The sequence below is a fragment of the Chanodichthys erythropterus genome, chromosome 15 (assembly GCF_024489055.1).
Source record: "Chanodichthys erythropterus isolate Z2021 chromosome 15, ASM2448905v1, whole genome shotgun sequence".
Classification (NCBI taxonomy): domain Eukaryota; kingdom Metazoa; phylum Chordata; class Actinopteri; order Cypriniformes; family Xenocyprididae; genus Chanodichthys; species Chanodichthys erythropterus.
The window spans coordinates 5,354,502-5,376,322 of NC_090235.1; the positions used below are offsets into that span (position 1 = coordinate 5,354,502).

Genomic DNA, 21,821 nt, shown 5'->3' on the forward strand with positions numbered 1-21,821 from the left:
TAGGTATGTACAAATCCCTAACCATATGAGAAATATTGTAGAGATGCACCAGAAAGCACCTCTAATGCGATGCATTTCTATTGCCTTTTAATAGATAACATAATTGCTTCATGCTAATTGTACAACAAAACATAATGTCATTGCATGACCTCAGATGGACAGTCTCTTTCTCTCTAACTGAGCGTGTGTGAAAAAGAGAGTAGACCGAGACTGAGATCTTAGGCACAGGAAACAGAGGGTTCCTGTTTGTGAGCCAGGCACTATTGTCTCCCTCCCTCCCTCTCTTTCTCTCCCTCTCGTAAACACACTGATCTGCAATTGTTCCCTTTAAGTCATATTTTGTCTGCCTCATCTAAGCAGCTCACATTGGAGCCATGGAGTGTCCACAGTGCTCTCCTTTCAAACCCGAAATGAAGGTACATTTTCACTTTTACCTTATTTTTCTTCCTCTTTGCCTCCTCCTAGATATTAATAACATTTTTTTACACAACAGGTCTCTGGTGATCCTACATCCTGCTTAGTTACTGTTGCTTAGGTTAACAGAGATCATTTCAAGGACATATTCCACCACTGGCATCTTACACCACACACACATGCACACTTTGGGTTTTCATGTTTGATGGGGATATTCCATAGACATAATGATTTTATTACACTGTACAAATTGTATATTCTATCTATCAAAAAAACGTCCCCACAAGGACAAGGATTTCAGATATTTCCATCTTTGTGGGGACATTTTGTCCCCATAACGTAGGGTTTAGCTGAACCACACACACACGCATGCGCACACACTTACTTACATAGTTAGCTGTCTAAAGGGACCATATGCTTCTTTTGTTTTTATATAAAGCTAAATATAGACTAGAAGAAAGATTCATAAAATTGATAATTGATAAAGTAATTAAATAGAAAATAAAACAATTTTAGAAACAAAACGTTTTCAAAATATAGGGGACATTATTTTTTAGATATTATTAGTAAGATTATTTTAAAGATGTGATTACTTTTTAGCAAGAAGACACTGATTAAACTGATCAAAAGTGACAGAAAAGACAATTTAAATGGTTACAAAAGATTAATATTTTAAATAATTGTTGTACTTTTGAACTTTCTATTAATCAAAGAATCTTATATAAATGTTTCTTGAGCAGCAAATCAGCATATATTCATGTGAAAAAGTTAGGACACCCTATTGAATTCCATGGTTTTCCGTATCAGGACATAATAAAAAAAATAATCTATTGCTTGGCAGGTCTTAATATTTGGAAAATAAAACCTCAGATGAACAACAACACATGACATATCACACCATGTCATTATTTTCAGTGGGTACGGAAAGTATTCAGACCCCCTTACATTTTTCACTCTTTGTTATATTGCAGCCATTTGCTAAAATCATTTAAGTTCATTTTTTTCATCATTAATGTACACACAGCACACCATATTGGCAGAAAAACACAGAATTGTTGACATTTTTACAGATTTATTAAAAAAGAAAAACTGAATTATCACATGGTCCTAAGTATTCAGACCCTTTGCTGTGACACTCATATATTTAACTCAGGTGCTGTCCATTTCTTCTGATCATCCTTGAGATGGTTCTACTCCTTCATTTGAGTCCAGCTGTGTTTGATTATACTGATTGGACTTGATTAGGAAAGCCACACACCTGTCTATATAAGACCTTACAGCTCACAGTGCATGTCAGAGCAAATGAGAATCATGAGGTCAAAGGAACCAGTGGCCTCCATAATCCTTAAATGGAAGACATTTGGGACAACCAGAACCCTTCCTAGAGCTGGCCGTCTGGCCAAACTGAGCTATCGGGGGAAAAGAGTCTTGGTAAGAGAGGTAAAGAATAACCCAAAGATCACTGTGAGCTCCAGAGATGCAGTCGGGAGATGGGAGAAAGTTGAAGAAAGTCAACCATCACTGCAGCCCTCCACCAGTCGGGGCTTTATGGCAGAGTGGCCCGACGGAAGTCTCTCCTCAGTGCAAGACACATGAAAGCCTGCATGGAGTTAGCCAAGATGGTGAGAAATAAGATTCTCTGGTCTGATGAGACCAAGATAGAACTTTTTGGCCTTAATTCTAAGCGGTATGTGTGGAGAAAACCAGGCACTGCTCATCACTTGTCCAATACAGTCCCAACAGTGAAGCATGGTGGTGGCAGCATCATGCTGTGGGGGTGTTTTTCAGCTGCAGGGACAGGATGACTGGTTGCAATCGAGGGAAAGATGAATGCGGCCAAGTACAGGGATATCCTGGACGAAAACCTTCTCCAGAGTGCTCATGACCTCAGACTGGGCCGAAGGTTTACCTTCCAACAAGACAATGACCCTAAGCACACAGCTAAAATAATGAAGGAGTGGCTTCACAACAACTCTGTGACTGTTCTTGAATGGCCCAGCCAGAGCCCTGACTTAAACCCAATTGAGCATCTCTGGAGAGACCTAAAAATGGCTGTCCACCAATGTTTACCATCCAACCTGACAGAACTGGAGAGGATCTGCGAGGAGGAATGGCAGAGGATCCCCAAATCCAGGTGTGAAAAACTTGTTGCATCTTTCCCAAAAAGACTCATGGCTGTATTAGATCAAAAGGGTGCTTCTACTAAATACTGAGCAAAGGGTCTGAATACTTAGGACCATGTGATATTTCAGTTTTTCTTTTTTAATAAATCTGCAAAATGTCAACAATTCTGTGTTTTTCTGTCAATATGGGGTGTTGTGTGTACATTAATGAGGAAACAAAAATGAACTTAAATGATTTTAGCAAATGGCTGCAATATAACAAAGAGTGAAAAATGTAAGGGGGTCTGAATACTTTCCATACCCACTGTATTTAGCAAAAATAAAGCCAAGATGGAAAAACCAAAAACGACACACTATGATTCAGTTGCTTATAGACCCACTTTTAGAACTTCAAGTAATCATTTTCTGTATGACTTTATCATTCTCTCACATCGTTCTGGAGGAATTTGGCCCATTCTTCTTTACAAAGTTGCTCCAGTTTATTGAGGTTTGTGGGCATTTGTTTATGCACAGTTCACACCACAGCTTTTCAGTCAGGATGAGATCTGGACTTCTTTGGACAATTACAACACCTTTAATATTTTCTTTTTCAGCCATTCTGTTGTAGATTTGCTGGTGTTTTGGGATCATTGTCCAGTTGCATGACCCAATTTTGGCCAAGCTTTAGCTGTCGGACGGATGGCCTCACATCTGACTCTAGAATACTTGGGTATATGGAGGAGTTCATGGTCGACTCAATGACTGTGAGATGCCCAGGTCTTGTGGCTACAAAACAAACCAAAAATCATCACCCCTCCAGCAGCATGCTAGATTTTTGGTATGAGGCGTTTGTTCTGATATGCTGTGTTTAGTCTTTGCCTAACTTGGCGCTGTGCATTATGGCCAAACATCTCCAATTTGGGTTGTCTGCCCAAAAGACATTGTTCCAGAGGTCTTGAGGTTTGTTCAGATGCAACTTTGCAAACCTAAGCCATGCTGCCATGTTTTTGTTTTTTTTTGTTTTTTTAAAGAGAAGAGGCTTTCTCCTGGCAACCCCTGCAAACATGCCATACTTGACCAGTCTTTTGACTAGTCTCTGCAATTTCTCTAAGCATTACACAGTCTTTGCTGGGATGTCCACTCCTGGGAAGATTAGTGTCTATTTGAATGTCTTCCACTTGTGAATAATCTTCCTCACTGTAAAATGATGGATTTCAAATTGTTTGGAAATGGCTGTATAACCCTTAACCTGCCAAGGACCAGATCATTTTTTTTGTCCTGATTAGAAAAGCATGAAATTCAATAGGGTGTCCTAACTTTTTCACATGACTGTAAATATATATATATATATAACATTATGAGCACTGAGGGGTGAAGTGAATAACACTGATTGTCTCTTCATCACGGCACCTGTTAGACGGTGGAATATATTTGGCAGAAAGTGAACATTTTGTCCTCAAAGTTGATGTTAGAAGCAGGAAAAATGGGCAAGTGTAAGGATTTGAGTGAGTTTAACAAGGGTCAAATTGTGATGGCTAGATGATTGAGTCAGAACATCTCCGAAACTGCAGCTCTTGTGGGGTGTTCCTGGTCTGCAGTGGTCTGTATCAATCAAAAGTGGTTCAAGGAAGGAACAGTGGTCATGGGCGGCCAAGGCTCATTGATGCAGCAAAGGCTGGCCTGTGTGGTCCAATCCAACAGACAAGCTACTTTAGCTCAAATTGCTCAAGAAGTTAATGCTGGTTCTGATAGAAAGGTGTCAGAACACACAGTGCACACAAAATGTTTTGGCTCATCAGTTTGTTGCGAATGGGGCTACATAGCTGCAGACCAGTCACGGTGCTCATGCTGACCCCTGTCCACCGCCGAAGGCAGCAACAGTGGACACGTGAACATCAGAACTGGACCACGGAGCAATGGAAGAAGGTGGCCTGGTCTGATGAATCACGTTTTCTTTTACATCACGTAGATGGCTGGGTGTGTGTGCGTTGCTTACCTGGGGAACACATGGCACCAGGATGCACTATGGGAAGAAGGTAAGCCGGCAGAGGCAGTGTGATGCTTTGTGCAATGTTCTGCTGGGAAACCTTGGGTCCTGCCATCAATGCGGATGTTACTTCGACACGTACCACCTACCTAAGCATTGTTGCAGACCATGTACACCCTTTCATGGAATATATACGGTATTCCCTGGTGGCTGTGGCCTCTTTCAGCAGGATAATGCACCCTGCCACAAAGCAAAAATGGTTCAGGAATGGTTTGAGGAGCACAACAACGAGTTTGAGGTGTTGACTTGGCCTCCAAATTCCCCAGATCTCAATCCAATCGAGCATCTGTGGGATGTTCTGAACAAACAACTCCGATCCATGGAGGCCCCACCTAGCAACTTACAGGACTTAAAGGATCTGCTGCTAACATCTTGGTGCCAGATTCCACAGCACACCTTCAGGGGTCTAGTGGAGTCCATGCCTCGACGGGTCAGGGCTGTTTTGCCAGCAAAAGGGGCGCCAACACAAAATTAGGAAGGTGGTCATAATATAATGCCTGATCGGTGTATATGTGTGTTTGTGTGTATTTGTTATTTACGTTATCTATGAATTTTTTTATTTTTTTTTTTCAATTGAGGATGTCCTTGGATATCCCCAAAGTGAGGTTTTGTGCAATTTAGCTCATGCCTGGGGATGATTTTGGACCTAAAGTGTAGCTATGTAAACCTACCCAAACACACACACACACACACACACATGTTTGTTTTTGTGAATTGTGGGGACTTTCCATAGACTTCAATGCATTTTACACTGAACAAACTGTACATTCTATCCCCCTACCCTGCCCCTACCCCTAAACCTAACCCTCACAGGAAACTGTGCAAACTTTTACTTTTTCACAAAAACTCATTCTATATGATTTATAAACCCATTCACATTGTGGGGACCGCTGGCTGGTCCCCACGATGTAGGTGAACTCAGGTTTATATTACATCATGGGGACATTTGGTCCCCACAATGTAATATAAACAAAAGCACACACACACACACACACACACACACACACACACACACACACACACACACACACACACACACACACACACACACACACACACACACACACACACACACACACACACACAGAGTGCAGATCTCTTCTCTCTGGGTGGTGGCAGGGGACCAGAGTTTAAGCATGTAAGCTATTTAAGCATCTGGATTTAATGCACCATTAAGGTCACCGGCTGACCAGTCTGCACCTGTAGCACTCCCCACCAAACCCAACAGCCCCTCCTCACATTCTGCTGCTAGTCCTCACTATTTCTCCACTTTCTCACTGTCATTTTTACCAAAGACGCTTACAAATTCTGAAACAAAGTTACAAATTCAGAAAAAAAAAAACCCTGCAGAAGGTTTTAAGAGTCTTGTCCCTGAATCCCTCCTTTCTCTTTTGACCTTCATCTTTTCATCTTATTCTTTAAGTTTTTTGTGTTGTTCTCCTCACACCCTTGCTCCCTCCATCACCCCCTCTGTCTCAGTGCAGCCTGTTCTGTTGTGTCTGCCAACTGTTCTCTGCTGGATCACAGGTTTCCTGAGCTGGAGAACAGGGGACTGGCAGTCTCAAACACTGTGAACGGCCAACTTGCTTTTTTCCCACTGTGCTTCGTGTACATTCTGCTCACTGAACACGTACTCCTACGCAAACACCCAGGCAGCAAAGAATCACACAGATTACGAAAAGAATCACAGCCATTACTGTCCCGATAGATAGATAGATAGATAGATAGATAGATAGATAGATAGATAGATAGATAGATAGATAGATAGTGCATGTATTTTTATTTGAATAATTATTTATGATCTTAAATGTTTGGTAATAGGCTAATAGTTTTAATAAAATCAAGGTAGTGCTGAACAAAACAGTTGACTGAAAGGTGCCAAACCCCCACACAAATGCCTACTTGGCTACGTTTCTTTTTTACAACCACTTGCAGTAAAAGAAGCAGTCGCTGACAAGTGTAAACATCACTAAGAATAACCTCGCGTTTGCTGTGACTGTGAGGATGATGTTTTTCAGGAGTCTCAGTGCTGTCTGTGAGTGATGTTTATACCTTCTTGGCTGGTGAGGAGGTGTGATGATGGGTCATGGACTCTCTTCTGTTATCCGTGCTGAATGGGCGGATGTCACCCGCGGCATCCACAAGACACTGAACTGCGCCAAGCCGCCAACAGCCAGAGAGACAGAGACGAAAACAGCTTCAGACTGATACCGCGCAGGCGTTTCATTTCCTGCCAGGACTACAGATAAACGAGTGGATCCCACTTGAGGAAAACGTGGTTTAATAGAGCTTATACTATGTTTAAATTGACTGATATTTTAAACAAAACGCTGAATCAGTCAAACAAACACACGAACGAATATCCAAAAATATTGAGGCAACTGTTTAGCATAAAACACCGGGGTTTCTTTTTTATTTTAATAGGCTATGTAAGGGACAAAAGACCGTTTTAAAATTGGCTATGGAATCATAGCCTAAGCAAGTAAGTAGTCTAATAAATAAACAAAGGTCTTTCAGTTCATTAAAAATATTATTTTTTTAGCATTTAAAACAGTAGATCTCACTTCTTATTCTTTATTTAACCCTTGTGTGGTCTTCGTTTGGGAAGTAGGCCTACACTCAGGGTCTTTGGGGTCTTTAATTGGGCCCAGACAACAAAATGTAATTTTGTAACAATATATATATATATATATAAATATATATATATATATATATATATATATATATATATATATATATATATATATATATATATAAATATATATATATATTTTTTTTTTTTTTTTAAACAAATGTAATTTTACTCTGTTTATTAATATTTTTATGTTTGTGCAGTTTTTAGAGGATTCATCATATTTTTTTAAATTTATATAAATAAATTAAAACATATTTTTTTATATGTTTTTTTATACAAAAACAGCTTTTTATGTAAAATTCACTTTATGAAAGACCCGCATTTCTAAATTTCATTCATGGGGATAACATGGATAATTTGACATGGTTTAGTGTAAGATTTTTGCCCATCTTTTGGAAAATGCTGTAAAATCACTTTTACCAGTAAATGCACAGAGCTCCACTATTTGCTATGTGCTATTTGACTAACTGAAAGACATCTTTTCATAAGTATTTCTCAGTTGGATTTTTATCTAAATATTATAAAATCACAATTATGACAATAAAAACTACTTTTTGTCAAAGTTTAGTAATTTTTGTAATAAAAAAAAAATCTGTTTTTCAATATTGTTACATTATGATAAGACCCCGCTTAGAAAATGGAAAAAATGTATCCTCAAAATAAATTTTTTTGAGAAACTTAATTTTTCAGTAAAAAAAAAAAAAAAAAAAAAAAAAGGTAAACTTTGACAAAAACCTTTTTTTTTTTTTACTTTTTTTTTTTTTTTAATTTGAGCAAATGTTGTTTGGAGTCTAAAAAGACACCACAATAATATAGACTATAATTAACCAACCAACCAACAAACAAACAATGAAACGAACAAACAAATAAAAAAAAATTCATAAACTCCAAACATGTTTCAAAAGATTAGCACTAATACAAAATAAACACACACACACACACACACACACAAAAAATACATTTGGGTGTTTTCTTTTCATTTCATATTTAAAAATGTAAAAAAAGAGAGTTATAAAATACTGAAACGTGGTTTAAATTCGTCGAATATGGTCCTGTAGTGTTTGTAGTGCACGATTCTGAAGACGTACACTACATGTTCCATAATGCTTTTCGGCACGACGTCATCAACGTGCGTTATTTCGAAAGTGGTGAGCTGGCTTTGGATAGCGGGTGAGAGGTTATTTGGATATTATTAGTGCATTTTCATTGTACGTATTTAATGTTCAGGCGCTGATTATTGTTACTATGTTTAAAGATTACATCTGTGTTGCGTTGGTTGTCTGATTTTATTGTTATCTCCTGTAATCATTAGCATTCATGCTAGCTGTTCAATCCGAGTGAGGATCAGTGTACTTATCTTGTTTTTTTTTTAAACGCCTGTGTTTTTCTGTACTATTTATTTCTTTATCTTCCGATTTCGCCTGTCTTAAGCACAAGCTATAGAAATTGTGACTATCAGTTTTAATCGAAGCACTGTAAGAAATAGTTAATAATGTAATGTAAGCATATTAACAAGTATATTTTTATTTTTTGATGTAAAACATTCGTACAGTGTTCTATGTATTGCCAAATCTAAATGACCACTTTGAAATTAATACAGAAAAACATTGTTTCATCTAAAAGAATACATATGTTAAACAGTACTATGTAACCTCACAGAAGCATATTTATCCTCATAGGTGGATTCTTCAGTTAAAATTTTCTCCACAATCCTCCGAACCATGACCAAGCTTCTGGAGTGGCTTCTTGGTGTGTCACTGATTGGCATTTCATGGGGACTCGTTACCTTTGACCTTCTTGATTTGCAGCTGCCTCCGCAGTATAAAGAGATGGCATGGCCGATGCCTGTATATCTGCTGGTGGCGTTTGGGTGTTACTCTCTGGCAACTGTCGGCTACCGTGTGGCCACATTTAATGACTGTGAGGATGCAGCCAAAGAGCTGCAAGCGCAAATAAAGGAAGCTAAAGAGGACTTGAAGAAGAAGGGACTGAAGATGTGAGAATGAAATGCAGCTACTGTTTTTTCTTAGTTTAGTCTCATTGTTTCTGTTTACTTTGCGCCCAGCATTTCCCCTACTTTGACACTAGGCTAGTTCTATGGATGTCTGCACTATAATATGCACTCAGAGATGCCCAGATTGGTTCAAGTCTTTATTTCAACATGTTGTAAATGATGGTTTGAAGTATAAACACCTGCACACCTGTGAATGATCTATTTCCAGCTTCAGGGCAGGTTTATTTAAAACATTACAGGCACATTCATGTATTGTCAATGGAGAGCAGTGCTATTTTTGTAAAACTTCTAGTTCAGAGGTTGTATATTTGCATTGGCCGGGGAATGAACATGTCTTTTTTTGACCCTGATGTTTTTAGCACAGTCAGAATTCTGAGTCAGATTTAGAAACAAACCCACTATGTTGATTCACGCTTGCACAAGGGTAGCGTTTCAGTAAATCAAAATATGTGGAATAGAATTTTGATTTAAAATGTATATTTGATTGTGTTGAGGCTCACACACTGTTGTCCCTTTTACCTTAAATTAGGGTTCTAGACAAATTTGTAATTGAAATCCAAGAAAATTTAAAGGATTAGTTCACTTTAAAATGAAAATTACCCCAAGATTTACTCACCCTGAAGCCATCCTAGGTGTATATGACTTTTTTTTCTTTCTGATGAACACATTAGGAGTTATATTAATAAATATACTGACACATCCAAGCTTTATAATGGCAGTGAACGGGACCAACGAGTATGAAGCTCAAGAAAGTGCATCCATCCATCATAAATGTACTCCACATGGCTCCAGGGGGTAATAAAGGCCGTCTGAAGTGAAGCAATGTGTAAAAAAAAATATCCATATTTAACAAGTTATAAAATACATAAAACTTCCGCCAGACTCTCTTCCATATTCAACTTATGAAGAAAGTGTAAAACCTCTTGCAGTTCAAAACGCTTGCGCTACATCCTACGCCATCCGTATTCAACTTACAGGAAAAAGTGTAACTGACGCGTTTTTGTTTTTTTTTAACACTTTTTTTTTGTTTTGTTTTTTTGAATATGGAAGTCGGTCTGGTGGAAGCTATATATTTTACTTTATAACTTGGGGTCATTTTCATTTTAAAGTGAACTAATCCTTTAAAGCACAGTTTGGGTCAAACCATTTATTTATGTGGTCCATTATAAAAGAAGTGACCTACATGTATATGTATTGAAAATCATGCACAGATGAAAACTGTTTTTCCTCAAAAGACATTCCACATGATGAAAATTTATGTTTAATACAAAATACAGACTGATTCTTTCTCAACTGTTTATGGTATATCATGTTCTACTGAGCTTCTCATTAGAGTTGGCATGAAACAGAAGTTGTGAAAGGCAATCACATACTCTCCTGAGTAGATACTTATTTTGAATAAGTAATTACTTTGGGACTACTCAAAAAGTAAATTCTACATAGTATTAATGTGTGTAGTATGAATGTAATAGAATGTAATTCGGACATACTACATTTGCCATGTTGTCATTATCATGTGACCTACCAGCTCTCATGGCCTCTTGGGATAGTAAAGTGTCCATCGTATGCACACTTCAGAATCTTACTGGAAGTAGTAGATCATCCGCATACTTTTTGCTGACTCTTTAACACTGAATTTGGACATACTTCTTTTGTCACATTCTGTTTTTCACCTACTTTAATAGTATGGAAGTATGCGATTTCAGATGCAGCCCAAGTCTTTTCTTCCCTATAGCTTGTTTTAAATCACATGATTCTGATGACGTGCAAAATTCAGATCGAGGGCAGGAAGTGAAAAGCAGAATGGACTAGATGGGGAGAAAGTCCTTAACGGTGCTAAAGAGGATGTTTTGTTTTATACATTTTTGCAATATTACTTGAATCTGTCTTTACTAACTGATAAACGACTTTATTAGGTGCACTGAAAGGAATAATATTAATATACATCATCTGTGCACGAGGCAGGGCCTTAAAAACATCAGCCAATCGTTTACGCGATCATCGCGTAAACGATTGGCCCTCTGGCTTGTCAATCACTGCCGTGACGTTCCTTGTGAGAGACGTGCGCGGCTGCGCGCTCCAGTAACTTTCCACACTCCGCAGGCGCCACATGCAATGTTTTTGTCAGGAGACAGGAGTAACAACTGCAGATTATGAGTTACCTGCGGTGAGTCCGACATAATGAATCCACTAACACGACATGCCGGTGGTAAACACTCGTGTTCCAATACTTGTGCACGAGTTTTGGGAGGCGTTCCTTTGAAATGAGCTATGAAGGAGGGGGGGTGTTCTTACGCATGCGCTCATTTCAAAAACTCAGTAACAGTCTTTGGTTTCTCAGTCGACGAAAAGATACTCTTTAGCACCTTTAATGTTCTGGTTTAGACACTATTACAAGAGAGGTATAAACAGAAAATCACAACATATGTTGGAGGTGATCCTTATGTTATAAAGAGGAGTGATTTTTCTACTGAATTGGAATATTTGCCTGTCATCGAGGCTGTAAGAATCTTCTCCAGTGCCTGTTTGCGTAAAGCATCTCAAGTTTTTCCCTTAACTATGAGACTTAAAGCGTGACTTCCCCTTACCTATGGTATTTCCCCTTACAAAGAAAGAGTAAAACTCTTGCAGTTCAAAACCCTTATGCTACATCCTAGGCTTTTTTTCCGTAAGTTGAATATGGAAGGCGGTCTGGCGGAAGTTAGATATTTTACTTTATAACTTGTTAAATATGGATATTGTTCGTACACAAACACATCATATCACTTTAGAAGGACTTTATTAACCCCCTGAAGTCATGTGGAGTACATTTATAATGGATGAATGCACTTTCTTTAGCTTCATAATTGTTGGTCCCATTCACTGCCATTGTAAAGCTTGGATGCGTCAGGATGTTTAATAATATAACTCTGATTGTGTTCATCAGAAAGAAGAAAGTCATATACACCTGAATGGCTTGAGGGTGAGTAAAGCTTAAGGTCATTTTCATTTTAAAGTCAACTAATCCTTTAATACAGATAGGGTATGTTACGTATGTAATTTGATCAATGTTTATGCGAATAAACACTGATATTAAAGGTGCCCTAGATTCAAAAATTGAATTAACCTTGGCATAGTTAAATAACAAGAGTTCAGTACATGGAAATGACATACAGTGGGTCTCAAACACCATTGTTTCCTCCTTCTTATATAAATCTCATTTGTTTAAAAGACCTCCAAAGAACAGGTGAATCTCGACATAAAACCGACTGTTACGTAACAGTCGGGATCATTAATATGTACGCCCCCAATATTTGCATATGCCAGCTCATGTTCAAGGCATTACACAAGGGCAGCCAGTATTAACGTCTGGATCTGTGCACAGCTGAATCATCAGACTAGGTAAGCAAGTAAGAACAATAGCGAAAAATGGCAGATTGATCAATAATAACTGACATGATCCATGATATCATGATATTTTTAGTGATATTTGTAAACTGTCTTTCTAAATGTTTCGTTAGCATGTTGCTAATGTACTGTTAAATGTGGTGAAAGTTACCATCGTTTCTTACTGTATTCACGGAGACAAGAGCCGTCACTATTTTCATTTTTAAACACTTGCAGTCTGTATAATTCATAAACACAACTTCATTCTTTATAAATCTCTCCAACAGTGTGTAACGTTAGCTTTAGCCACGGAGCACAGCCTCAAACTCATTCAGAATCAAATGTAAACATCCAAATAAATACTATACTTACGCGATTAGACATGTTGCATGATGAACACTTTGTAAAGATCTATTTTGAGGGTTATATTAGCTGTTTGATCTTTGTTTATGTTGTTTAAGGCAAGTGCGAACTCTTGGGGTGTGGAGCACGAGAATTAAAGGGGCCGCACACCCTGAATCGGCGCATTTATAATGACGCCCCAAAATAGGCAGTTAAAAAAATTAATAATAATAAAAAAAATAAAACTATGGGGTATTTTGAGCTGAAACTTCACAGACACATTCAGGGGACACCTTAGACTTATATTACATCTTTTAAAAACATGTTCTTTGGCACCTTTAAAATGTTTGTATAAATCGGCCAATCTGCTCGCTCCGTGTAACACTAATGGTGAAGTTTTCCAAAACATATGTTATACCAAAGACTATAGAATAACACAAGACGTGTCACTCGTATTGTTTTGAATTGGAGAAAGTGCAACGCGCAATATGGCGGAATAAGTCCCGCCTTCTCAATAAGAACCAATCGCCGACTGGTAAAGTCATCGCGTCACTGCAGCTGCCGTTAGAAGCACTGGTTTCTATAGAAACAGTCAGACGCGCGCCTCCGAAATGAAGCACAAGAGACGCGCATTTAGGTTTGCACATGCGCATTAGCTTGATCCAGCCTGAAAAATTTTTTTTTTTTTGTCATGATTCGAGAGTTTGGAAAAAACTTTTATGAGACAGTTGTTGTCAGATTTCATTGGTGATTTCAAATATGAAATTTGATCGTAAGGTTGGTGAACACTTTTGGAGAATTTGATGTTTCCCCATTCAAAGAGATAGGAGCTGCAGGATGCCCGAGAGGCGTTTCAAAGATGGCCGCCGAGTGAAATGACTTGTCTTAAAGGGACTTTGGTTATACTAAGGTGCTTTATGCAACTGGGCACAGACATCCTTCTTTTCCAGAAAACAAATGAAAGCATACAAAACTATGGAGGCATACTACTTTTTTTCTTAGTGGTTGCTTATGCAAGGTGTATTTATCTTTTGACAAAGTGGTCACTGCACACACAAGCATTATATGACTCGGCTCCTCCCGACCGCAGACGCAGGATTACAAGCCACTTTTTCCTGCATTTTTCAGTCAATTTCTTGCATTTTTCCCACTGATGAACAACTACTTTTGGTGACGAATTTTAAAAAATAATGATGTGCACGGGGATAAATCATTTATAAAAAAAAATACTGCAATATTCCAATATTCATTGTAAATTTTGATTTCATGGTGACTTTAAATGAAGTTCTGTGAAAAAAAAATGAAGTTCTGTGCACATAAATTTTGAAATGTGATCCACATCCATGTGTTGGCTCTTAAAACACTAATCCCAAAGCCACTAAGTGCACACGGGCGCTGTATATAGAGCTGAATTAATCTGGTGCTTTTGGCAAGCAAAGCTCATTCGTTCTCTTCAGGCTTAAAGTAGTCTGCTGTAAACTCAATTTTTTAGGCCCCTTATAGCCCATGTGAGCAGGCCTATACCTGTCTGCAGAACAAGAAAAAAGTAGGGTTTTTTTAAATAAGTTTGCACTTTCTCATACGAGAAGGCTCCGCCTGACTGCTGATTGGCTTCTGTTCAAAGCTCTGATGTCACCCCCTGCAGCCTCTTACAAGCTGTTGTTAGTTAAAGTCTGTTTTTCACAAACCCATAGAAGCATATGAGAGACCAGCATCAGCATTTTCCTCTAAAACCACAGAATGATTAACGCCACGTTTATGCTTTGAGATGCAGTTTAAACAGCTGAGAAACTGAGCAAAATCACAGTGTTAAGAGTTTTGAATGAAGAAAGATTCAGTGATCTGATTCAATGACCCATTATTGAGAAGCAAGAAAGAAAACTGCAAGCTTTGTTTTCTTCTCCATGGTAGTTTTCTGCTCCAGATCAATAAATCTTTCTGAAATTTAGGCATTGTCAGCCTGGGCATGTTTAAATCAAGCAAGTAAAAAACAGACACCCCATTTTGTGCTCCATTAAAGATCTACAAAGACATGGTGGTGAGTGAATCTTCCTTTTTTAAGTGAGTTCTTTAATATTTAAGAACATGTATCCAACAGCTTTTAAATGCAAGTAAACAGAATAAGAAATAGTTATTTCGAATGGTGGTTTTCAAAGACTGATTTTCATTGAAAGTAACATTTTGTACAACATGGCTTAAAAAACAAGCACATTTGTCTCAGTTGACCTGTTTCAACTGCCTTTAGGGGTTAGAGACGCCACATTTTGTGAAATGTAAGACAGGTCATGCTGCTGTTGTACGTCAAGAGACCTTTATGCTCCATACTTCACATTTGTCTGTTATGCAACATGATACTTCTTCTGGACTGTTATTGTTGGGAGAATGAACTATATGTGCCTCGTTTAGATTGAATACATGGTTATAACTCAGACCAACAGTGACCCAAAAAATTATCTGGACACTTACGTCACACAGAGAAATGTATGAATGTTATTTTATTTGATCATAAAATGGTGTTTAATTTAAAGAAAGTAAGCACATGGACACTTAAAAAATAAGAAATAATATTAAATAATAAATTAAATAAATGTTTTTAAATATATACTACAATATACAATTTTTTAAAAATATATTATTGTTAATATTATATATGTGTGCAGTGCTGGGGTATTCATGCCTGTAGGGCCCAACTCAAACAAACCTTTCAGCTGTGTTACCATTCTTGGTTGCGTTTCTCATAAACGATGTAACTCGCTACTTCTTTAAATGAATCCGTTTTAGATCAAATTAATGCAAAATTTTTTGCTATAAATTACGGACATGGAATCTGAGGACTAATTATCATTTTTCTCAGTTACTTTGCTTTATTTCCAGATTCATTCCTTGGCTAGTTCTTATGTACTAGAGCATGTACGCACATGCACACTCTTTTAAAATGGTACTTAAAGGTGCCCTAGAATGTTTTTTCACAAGATGTAATATAAGTCTAAGGTGTCCCCTGAATGTGTCTGTGAAGTTTCAGCTCAAAATACCCCATAGATTTTTTTAAATAAAATCCTCAAGCTCCCCGCCCCCGAGCTCACGACTATAAAACATTGCATAAACAAAGTTTGCACAGCTAATATAACCCTCAAAATGGATCTTTACAAAGTGTTCATCATGCATGCTGCATGCATGCACCGGATCATGTGAGTATAGTATTTATTTGGATGTTTACATTTGATTCTGAATGAGTTTGATAGTGCTCCGTGGCTAAAGCTAACATAAAACACTGTTGGAGAGATTTATAAAGAATGAAGTTGTGTTTATGAATTATACAGCAAGTGCTTAAAAATGAAAATAGCGAAGGAATACAGTAATACTGAATACAGTAATAAACGATAGTAACTTTAACCACTTTTAACAGTACATTAGCAACATGCTAACAAAACATTTAGAAAGATAATTTACAAATATCACAAAAAATATCATGGATCATGTCAGTTATTATTGCTCCATCTGCTATTTTTCGCTATTTGCTTGCTTACCTAGTCTGATGATTCAGCTGTGCACAGATCCAGACATTAATACTGGCTGCCCTTGTCTAATGCCTTGAACATGAGCTGGCATATGCAAATATTGGGGGCGTACATATTACGTAACAGTCAGTGTTATGTTGAGATTCGCCTGTTCTTCAAAGGTCTTTTAAACAAATGAGATTTATATAAGAAGGAGGAAACAATGAGGTTTGAGACTCACCGTATATCATTTCCATGTACTGAACTCTTGTTATTCAACTATGCCGAGGTAAATTAAATTTTCAATTGTAGGGCACCTTTAAAATCTCTTGACAGAGTAAAATGTGCAGGCTATATGACATTTGTATATATTTTTCAGATAAAAAATAAACATTTATACATAATGTCAGCTTGCTTATTTTGCTCAAGATAACTATTTATTAAGTCCACATGTCATAAAAACAAGAAACTATTCTTCTAACCACAGTTCGAGAGCTGTCGCTCCAACCACACAAGTTTGCGAATGTTTCAAATGTTTGTTTGACTGATGGTTTCGGGAAACACTAAATCGCTGAACTATGTTAGCAATGACCAGGGTTGCCAGTTTTTCACAACAAAACCCTCCCAATTGCTCCTCAAAACTAGCCCAAAACTAGCATGGGGGTGGGTCCAATGGTAAAAATCGCATACTGAGGTGTAAAATCCGCGTTTTTGGCGGGGCTCCCTGGAAAAATTCGCATTCCAGGGGATAAATATCACATTATTTGGGCTTGATTCAACCTGCGGACATGAAAAACAACCCGCGGCAACAGTGTAAAAGTAGCCCAATTCCGCGGGAAAACCGCAGACATGGCAACACTTTAGGAAAACGCACCCCAGGATTGCAGAAGAATTAGAAAGTTCAACTCTCTTACTTCAGCAATAAAACAAAAAACAAAACAATACAAAAATGGTTGAACTGGATCATCAAAGGTCAGCAGCAAAGACATTGATTAATAAAGTGACATTAAATACACAAAGTATTTGTGTAATTTAACATTTAATCACTCCAGTACTATTCTGAGTTTGCATTTCACTGTTTTTATTCATTTCGAGGAATACTGAATCTGTTTTTGTTCAAGAGAGATGAGTAAATTCCTGCTCACGTCTATCATCTAGAAGCGTCATGTTTAGCGCACACAATGCCTCTGCACTTACAGTTTCTCTCAACATGGGGACAGAGGAGCTGTCAGTCAAAACTTGCATTTTTGAAAAAGTAACCTAACTCAGATATTTTGTTGTAAATTTAAAAGTAATTCATTACTTTAGTAGTTACTTAAAAAGTAATCTGATTACATAGCTCGCGTTAATTGTAATTTGTTACCCCCAACACTGTGTGTGTGAAAATAATTACTGTCTCAGATACAGTGTGTAAGTATTTGGACATATTCTGGATGTCAAACTTAGAGGAAAAAGGTAATGGAAAAAAAATTGGTTAACATTAACCAATAGCCTACACAGCCAAAATGATGTCAGGAAAAGGAAAAGAAAATTTGTGAATTACATTCTGATGAAAAATTAAAAAGACAAATATTATTTTTCCTTTGGAATAACATGCACTGATGAATCAAACACAATAAAACCAAGAATGTGTATCAATAAAGTAAACAACATCAATTTTGATTCCATGTTCACTTGAAATGACATTCAGTAAAACTCCATGTACACCAAACATCTGAATGGCCTAAAACGTCTAAAAATGTTTGAGTAGTGTGCTGCCAACATATGAACAAAGAGAAATACTATCTGGAGTGCCAGCTGCCAAACGTTCTCTATGGTCTTGTTAAAATAAATACGAATGGAAAAAAGAGTGGAAGTGTAGAGTAATGCCTGAAAACTTTACCTCCTCTGAAGGTATGTACGTCAGAGAATGTAAACCTTATTGTTTAAGCTAATTAGCTCAGTTTCAGTAACATGTGCTAGCAAGGTGTGTTTGTCAAAGAATGTGAGACCATGGAACAATTCCAGCTCTCTTTCTCTGTGACCCATAATTCACTATCCAAATATGCCTTCATTAGGACAGAAACCAGTGGAGACCTCCATCCAAGAGTATATAGAAGACGAAACGTCCTATAAAATCGATAAATGTCATTTTTCCGAGATGTTGATGTTCACCACAAGAGTTTGTGTTACATGTTTGGTTCAATAGCTTATTAAATTGTCCGATTAAAATCTTGGTAGCGTTTATGGTTTTGGCTTGAGTGACTGTGTGAGTCTTATATTCACCTCTTAATCGAAGCGTTTGCTTTATTTTCCTTTGCCGGCAAAAATGCAGAATGAATGGTTGAACAGATGTCTAAAATCGGCAGCTCTGTAAGAAAATTGGATGTATCAAACTCTGCAGTTCGGTCTGTGCTTTCAAAAATAGTATCGTGGTTGATTTCTTCTGAAATTTATGGCAAGCATAGCTTGAAATTCAATCACATTTTCATTGTCTGAACAAGAATTTATGCCCAATCCATCAAGCCAAGCTAAAATCGAGATGCAGCGACCCCCGACCCCATTCTGAGAAGCTGCTTGACAGTCTTTGTTGTTTAAATGGCTTGATAATAATTATGGGGTTTATGTATTCATATTTCTGATATTGTTGGACTGGTGTAGTATTTCTCTGGGTTTGGCTCTGTGTCTTTGAAATAGGATAACCCATTCAACAGTGAAAAAAGAATACAGTGTTTTTTCTTTTTTTTCTTTCAATATGTCAATAAATTTGCTTGCTCTAAATCCCCAGTGAATTCAAGCAAAAACCTTAGAAATACAGGTTTTACTCATTGCTTACAAAGACATATTACTTGTAATGCCATCACCATAACTTTATTTTCTTTGTTTTGGATACCATATCTCACTGGATCTGTATCATGTTCACTCAGGGTTCACTGAGCTGTCTGCTTTAAATGCCAAATCAAAAATCTGATTTCCCAATTTCTCCAGCTATCTAAGCTTCATCTAAAGATTGAGAAATCGAGGTTAGGTGACATTTAGTTGTAGGCCAGCACATACCTTTGGTTTTAACTCTGAGAAACTTCAATAACCAAATTCTTGTTGTACAAGTTAAAACCTAAATAATTGTTTTAATTTGCTTTCAAATGTTTATTTAAATGCAAATTCCTGCAAAAGAAAATGTTCAGAAAAGGTGGGGAATCACTTAAAAAATAGAATAAATAAAAATAATTCCAAGTAATGTTATTTTGAGCTCTTTGTTGTATTTTTATAATTAACTTGAGAAGAAATAACTATACACATACATTCTATTTCCAAAAAAGTGTTCTTTAAACCTTCTATTTATCAAAGAATCATGAAAAAATGTATCATGGTTTCCACAAAAATATTAAGCAGAACAACTGTTTTCAACATTGAAAACAATAAGAAATGTATCTTAAAGGGATAGTTCACCCAAAAATGAAAATTTGATGTTTATCTGCTTACCCCCAGCGCATCCAGGATGTAGGTGACTTTGTTTCTTCAGTAGAACACAAATTATGATTCTTAACTCCAAACGTTGCCGTCTGTCAGTCAAATAATGTTAGTGAATGGGAACTTCTACTATAAGAGTAAATAAAACTTGCATAAACAAGTCCACATTAAACCCTGCGGCTCGTGATGACGCATTGATGTCCTAAGACACGAAACGATCGGTTTGTGCGATAAACCGAACAGTATTTATATCATTTTTTACCTCTAATACACCACTATGTCCAATTGCATTCATCACTCGATTCGTTTGGTCTCGCGCATAGACTTCAATTAGAGCGAGACATCACTGCCGCTGTCAGAGCGCGATCAGACATTACTAAGCGAGTGATGCACGCGGTTGGACATAGTGGTGTATTAGAGTTAAAAAATTATATAAATACTGTTTGGTTTCTCACACAAACCGATCGTTTCGTGTCTTAGGACATCAATGCGTCATCACGAGCCGCAGGGTTTAATTTGTCTATGCAAGTTTTATTTACTCTTATAGTAGAAGTTCCCATCCACTAGCATTATTTGACTGACAGATGGCAACGGTTGGAGTTAAAAATCATAATTTGTGTTCTACTGAAGAAACAAAGTCACCTACATCTTGGATGCGCTGGGGGTTAGCAGATAAACATCAAATTTTCATTTTTGGGTGAACTATCCCTTTAAGCATCAAATCAGCATGAATGATTTCTGAAGGATCATGTGACACTGAAGACTGGAGTAATAATGCTGAAAATTCAGCTTTGCATCAGAGGAATAAATTACATTTTAAAATATATTCAAATTGAAAACATTTATTTCGCAATATTAATGTTTTTACTGTATTTTAGATCAAATATATGCAGCCTCGGAGAGTATGAAAGACTTCTTTCAAAAACATAAAAAAAATCCTTCCATCCTCAAACTTTTGAATGGTATAGTGTATATCTTGTACATATCTGACATCAACATAATCATCACACATGCTATTTTGAGCTTAAAATACATCCTTGCTACATTTATAACAAACACATAAAGAGCTCATTCTTTCAGCCTGCATATTAATGCCATCATTCATTTCTGTAAAAAGTCTCTCTAATACCCTGTTCATGTTGGATAACAGTATGAGACATATGCTGTCTGAGGAAGACTTGTGTCATATTTCTCTCCCCATGATGCCCATGCTGCGTCCAGACAAGTAGCTGCTGTTCTCCAACCTGCTTCCTCCAGCGATGACTGAATATGGGAATTAGCAAATGTGATATTAGACATAACACCTACATGAACAGCCTCTGTAATTTTTTTTCAACTGTAATGAAACTGTAGTACAATATTGTTTATTAGCACTTCTAATCAGCATTACCTATAAAAAAAAATACCGCTTTGTATTATGAAAGAGCAAGCACAACAAAGGTTTGCCTGGATGCGTCCATTTTAGTTTTCCGACCTGTGTCCTGGAACGCAGTCAACTCAGGTGTGATTCCCAGTTCCTACATCCCTCTTCTGAAGTAAATGGAAGAGAGGCTGCTCAATGCAGAGCCATTGGGTGGAGCTTGACGTCTAGCACCGTTTTGTTGGATGTAATGGGAGGAGCTAGATAGCCCACCAACACTCATACCCTAGCCATGACCCTCTCTTTTGCTAAACATAACTCTACTCATTAAGTCCACAGAGTTGGAGTTGGATTAGGTCAAACTCCACCCATTACATCCAGAGATGGGGAGCTGGATGTCATCTGGCTCTGCAGTGAGTACCACTTGAAATGGAACACAGCATAACTCTCTTTGTGCTTTGTAACTTTGCAGACCTTTTTGATGCTCGAACAGCAACACTACCCTCTAAAGAAAACTGAAAATGTAAAAAAGCCTAACAGGGCCTCTTTAAAAAAAGTCTAGACAAAGTGTTATCATCATCTAATGGATGGTTT

The 21,821-nt window shown here is 37.4% G+C and overlaps 1 protein-coding gene across 4 annotated transcripts; it reads left to right on the forward strand.

Moving 5' to 3' along the window:
* Window positions 1-329: 329 nt before the first annotated feature.
* Window positions 330-12,106, forward strand: dpm3 (dolichyl-phosphate mannosyltransferase subunit 3, regulatory). 4 transcript variants are annotated; one of them, XM_067361527.1, is made up of 2 exons: window positions 330-416; window positions 8,878-12,106. In XM_067361527.1, exons 1-2 carry the CDS (start codon window positions 375-377, stop codon window positions 9,196-9,198), a joined length of 363 nt encoding a protein of 120 aa, XP_067217628.1. In that variant the 5' UTR covers window positions 330-374; the 3' UTR covers window positions 9,199-12,106. The 4 variants fall into 4 exon arrangements, with proteins under 4 accessions (XP_067217628.1, XP_067217629.1, XP_067217630.1 ...); XM_067361528.1 differs by lacking the exon at window positions 330-416 and adding an exon at window positions 8,286-8,368 and having other exon boundaries at window positions 8,878-12,104; XM_067361529.1 differs by lacking the exon at window positions 330-416 and adding an exon at window positions 8,324-8,406.
* The last annotated feature ends 9,715 nt before the right edge of the window (window positions 12,107-21,821 follow it).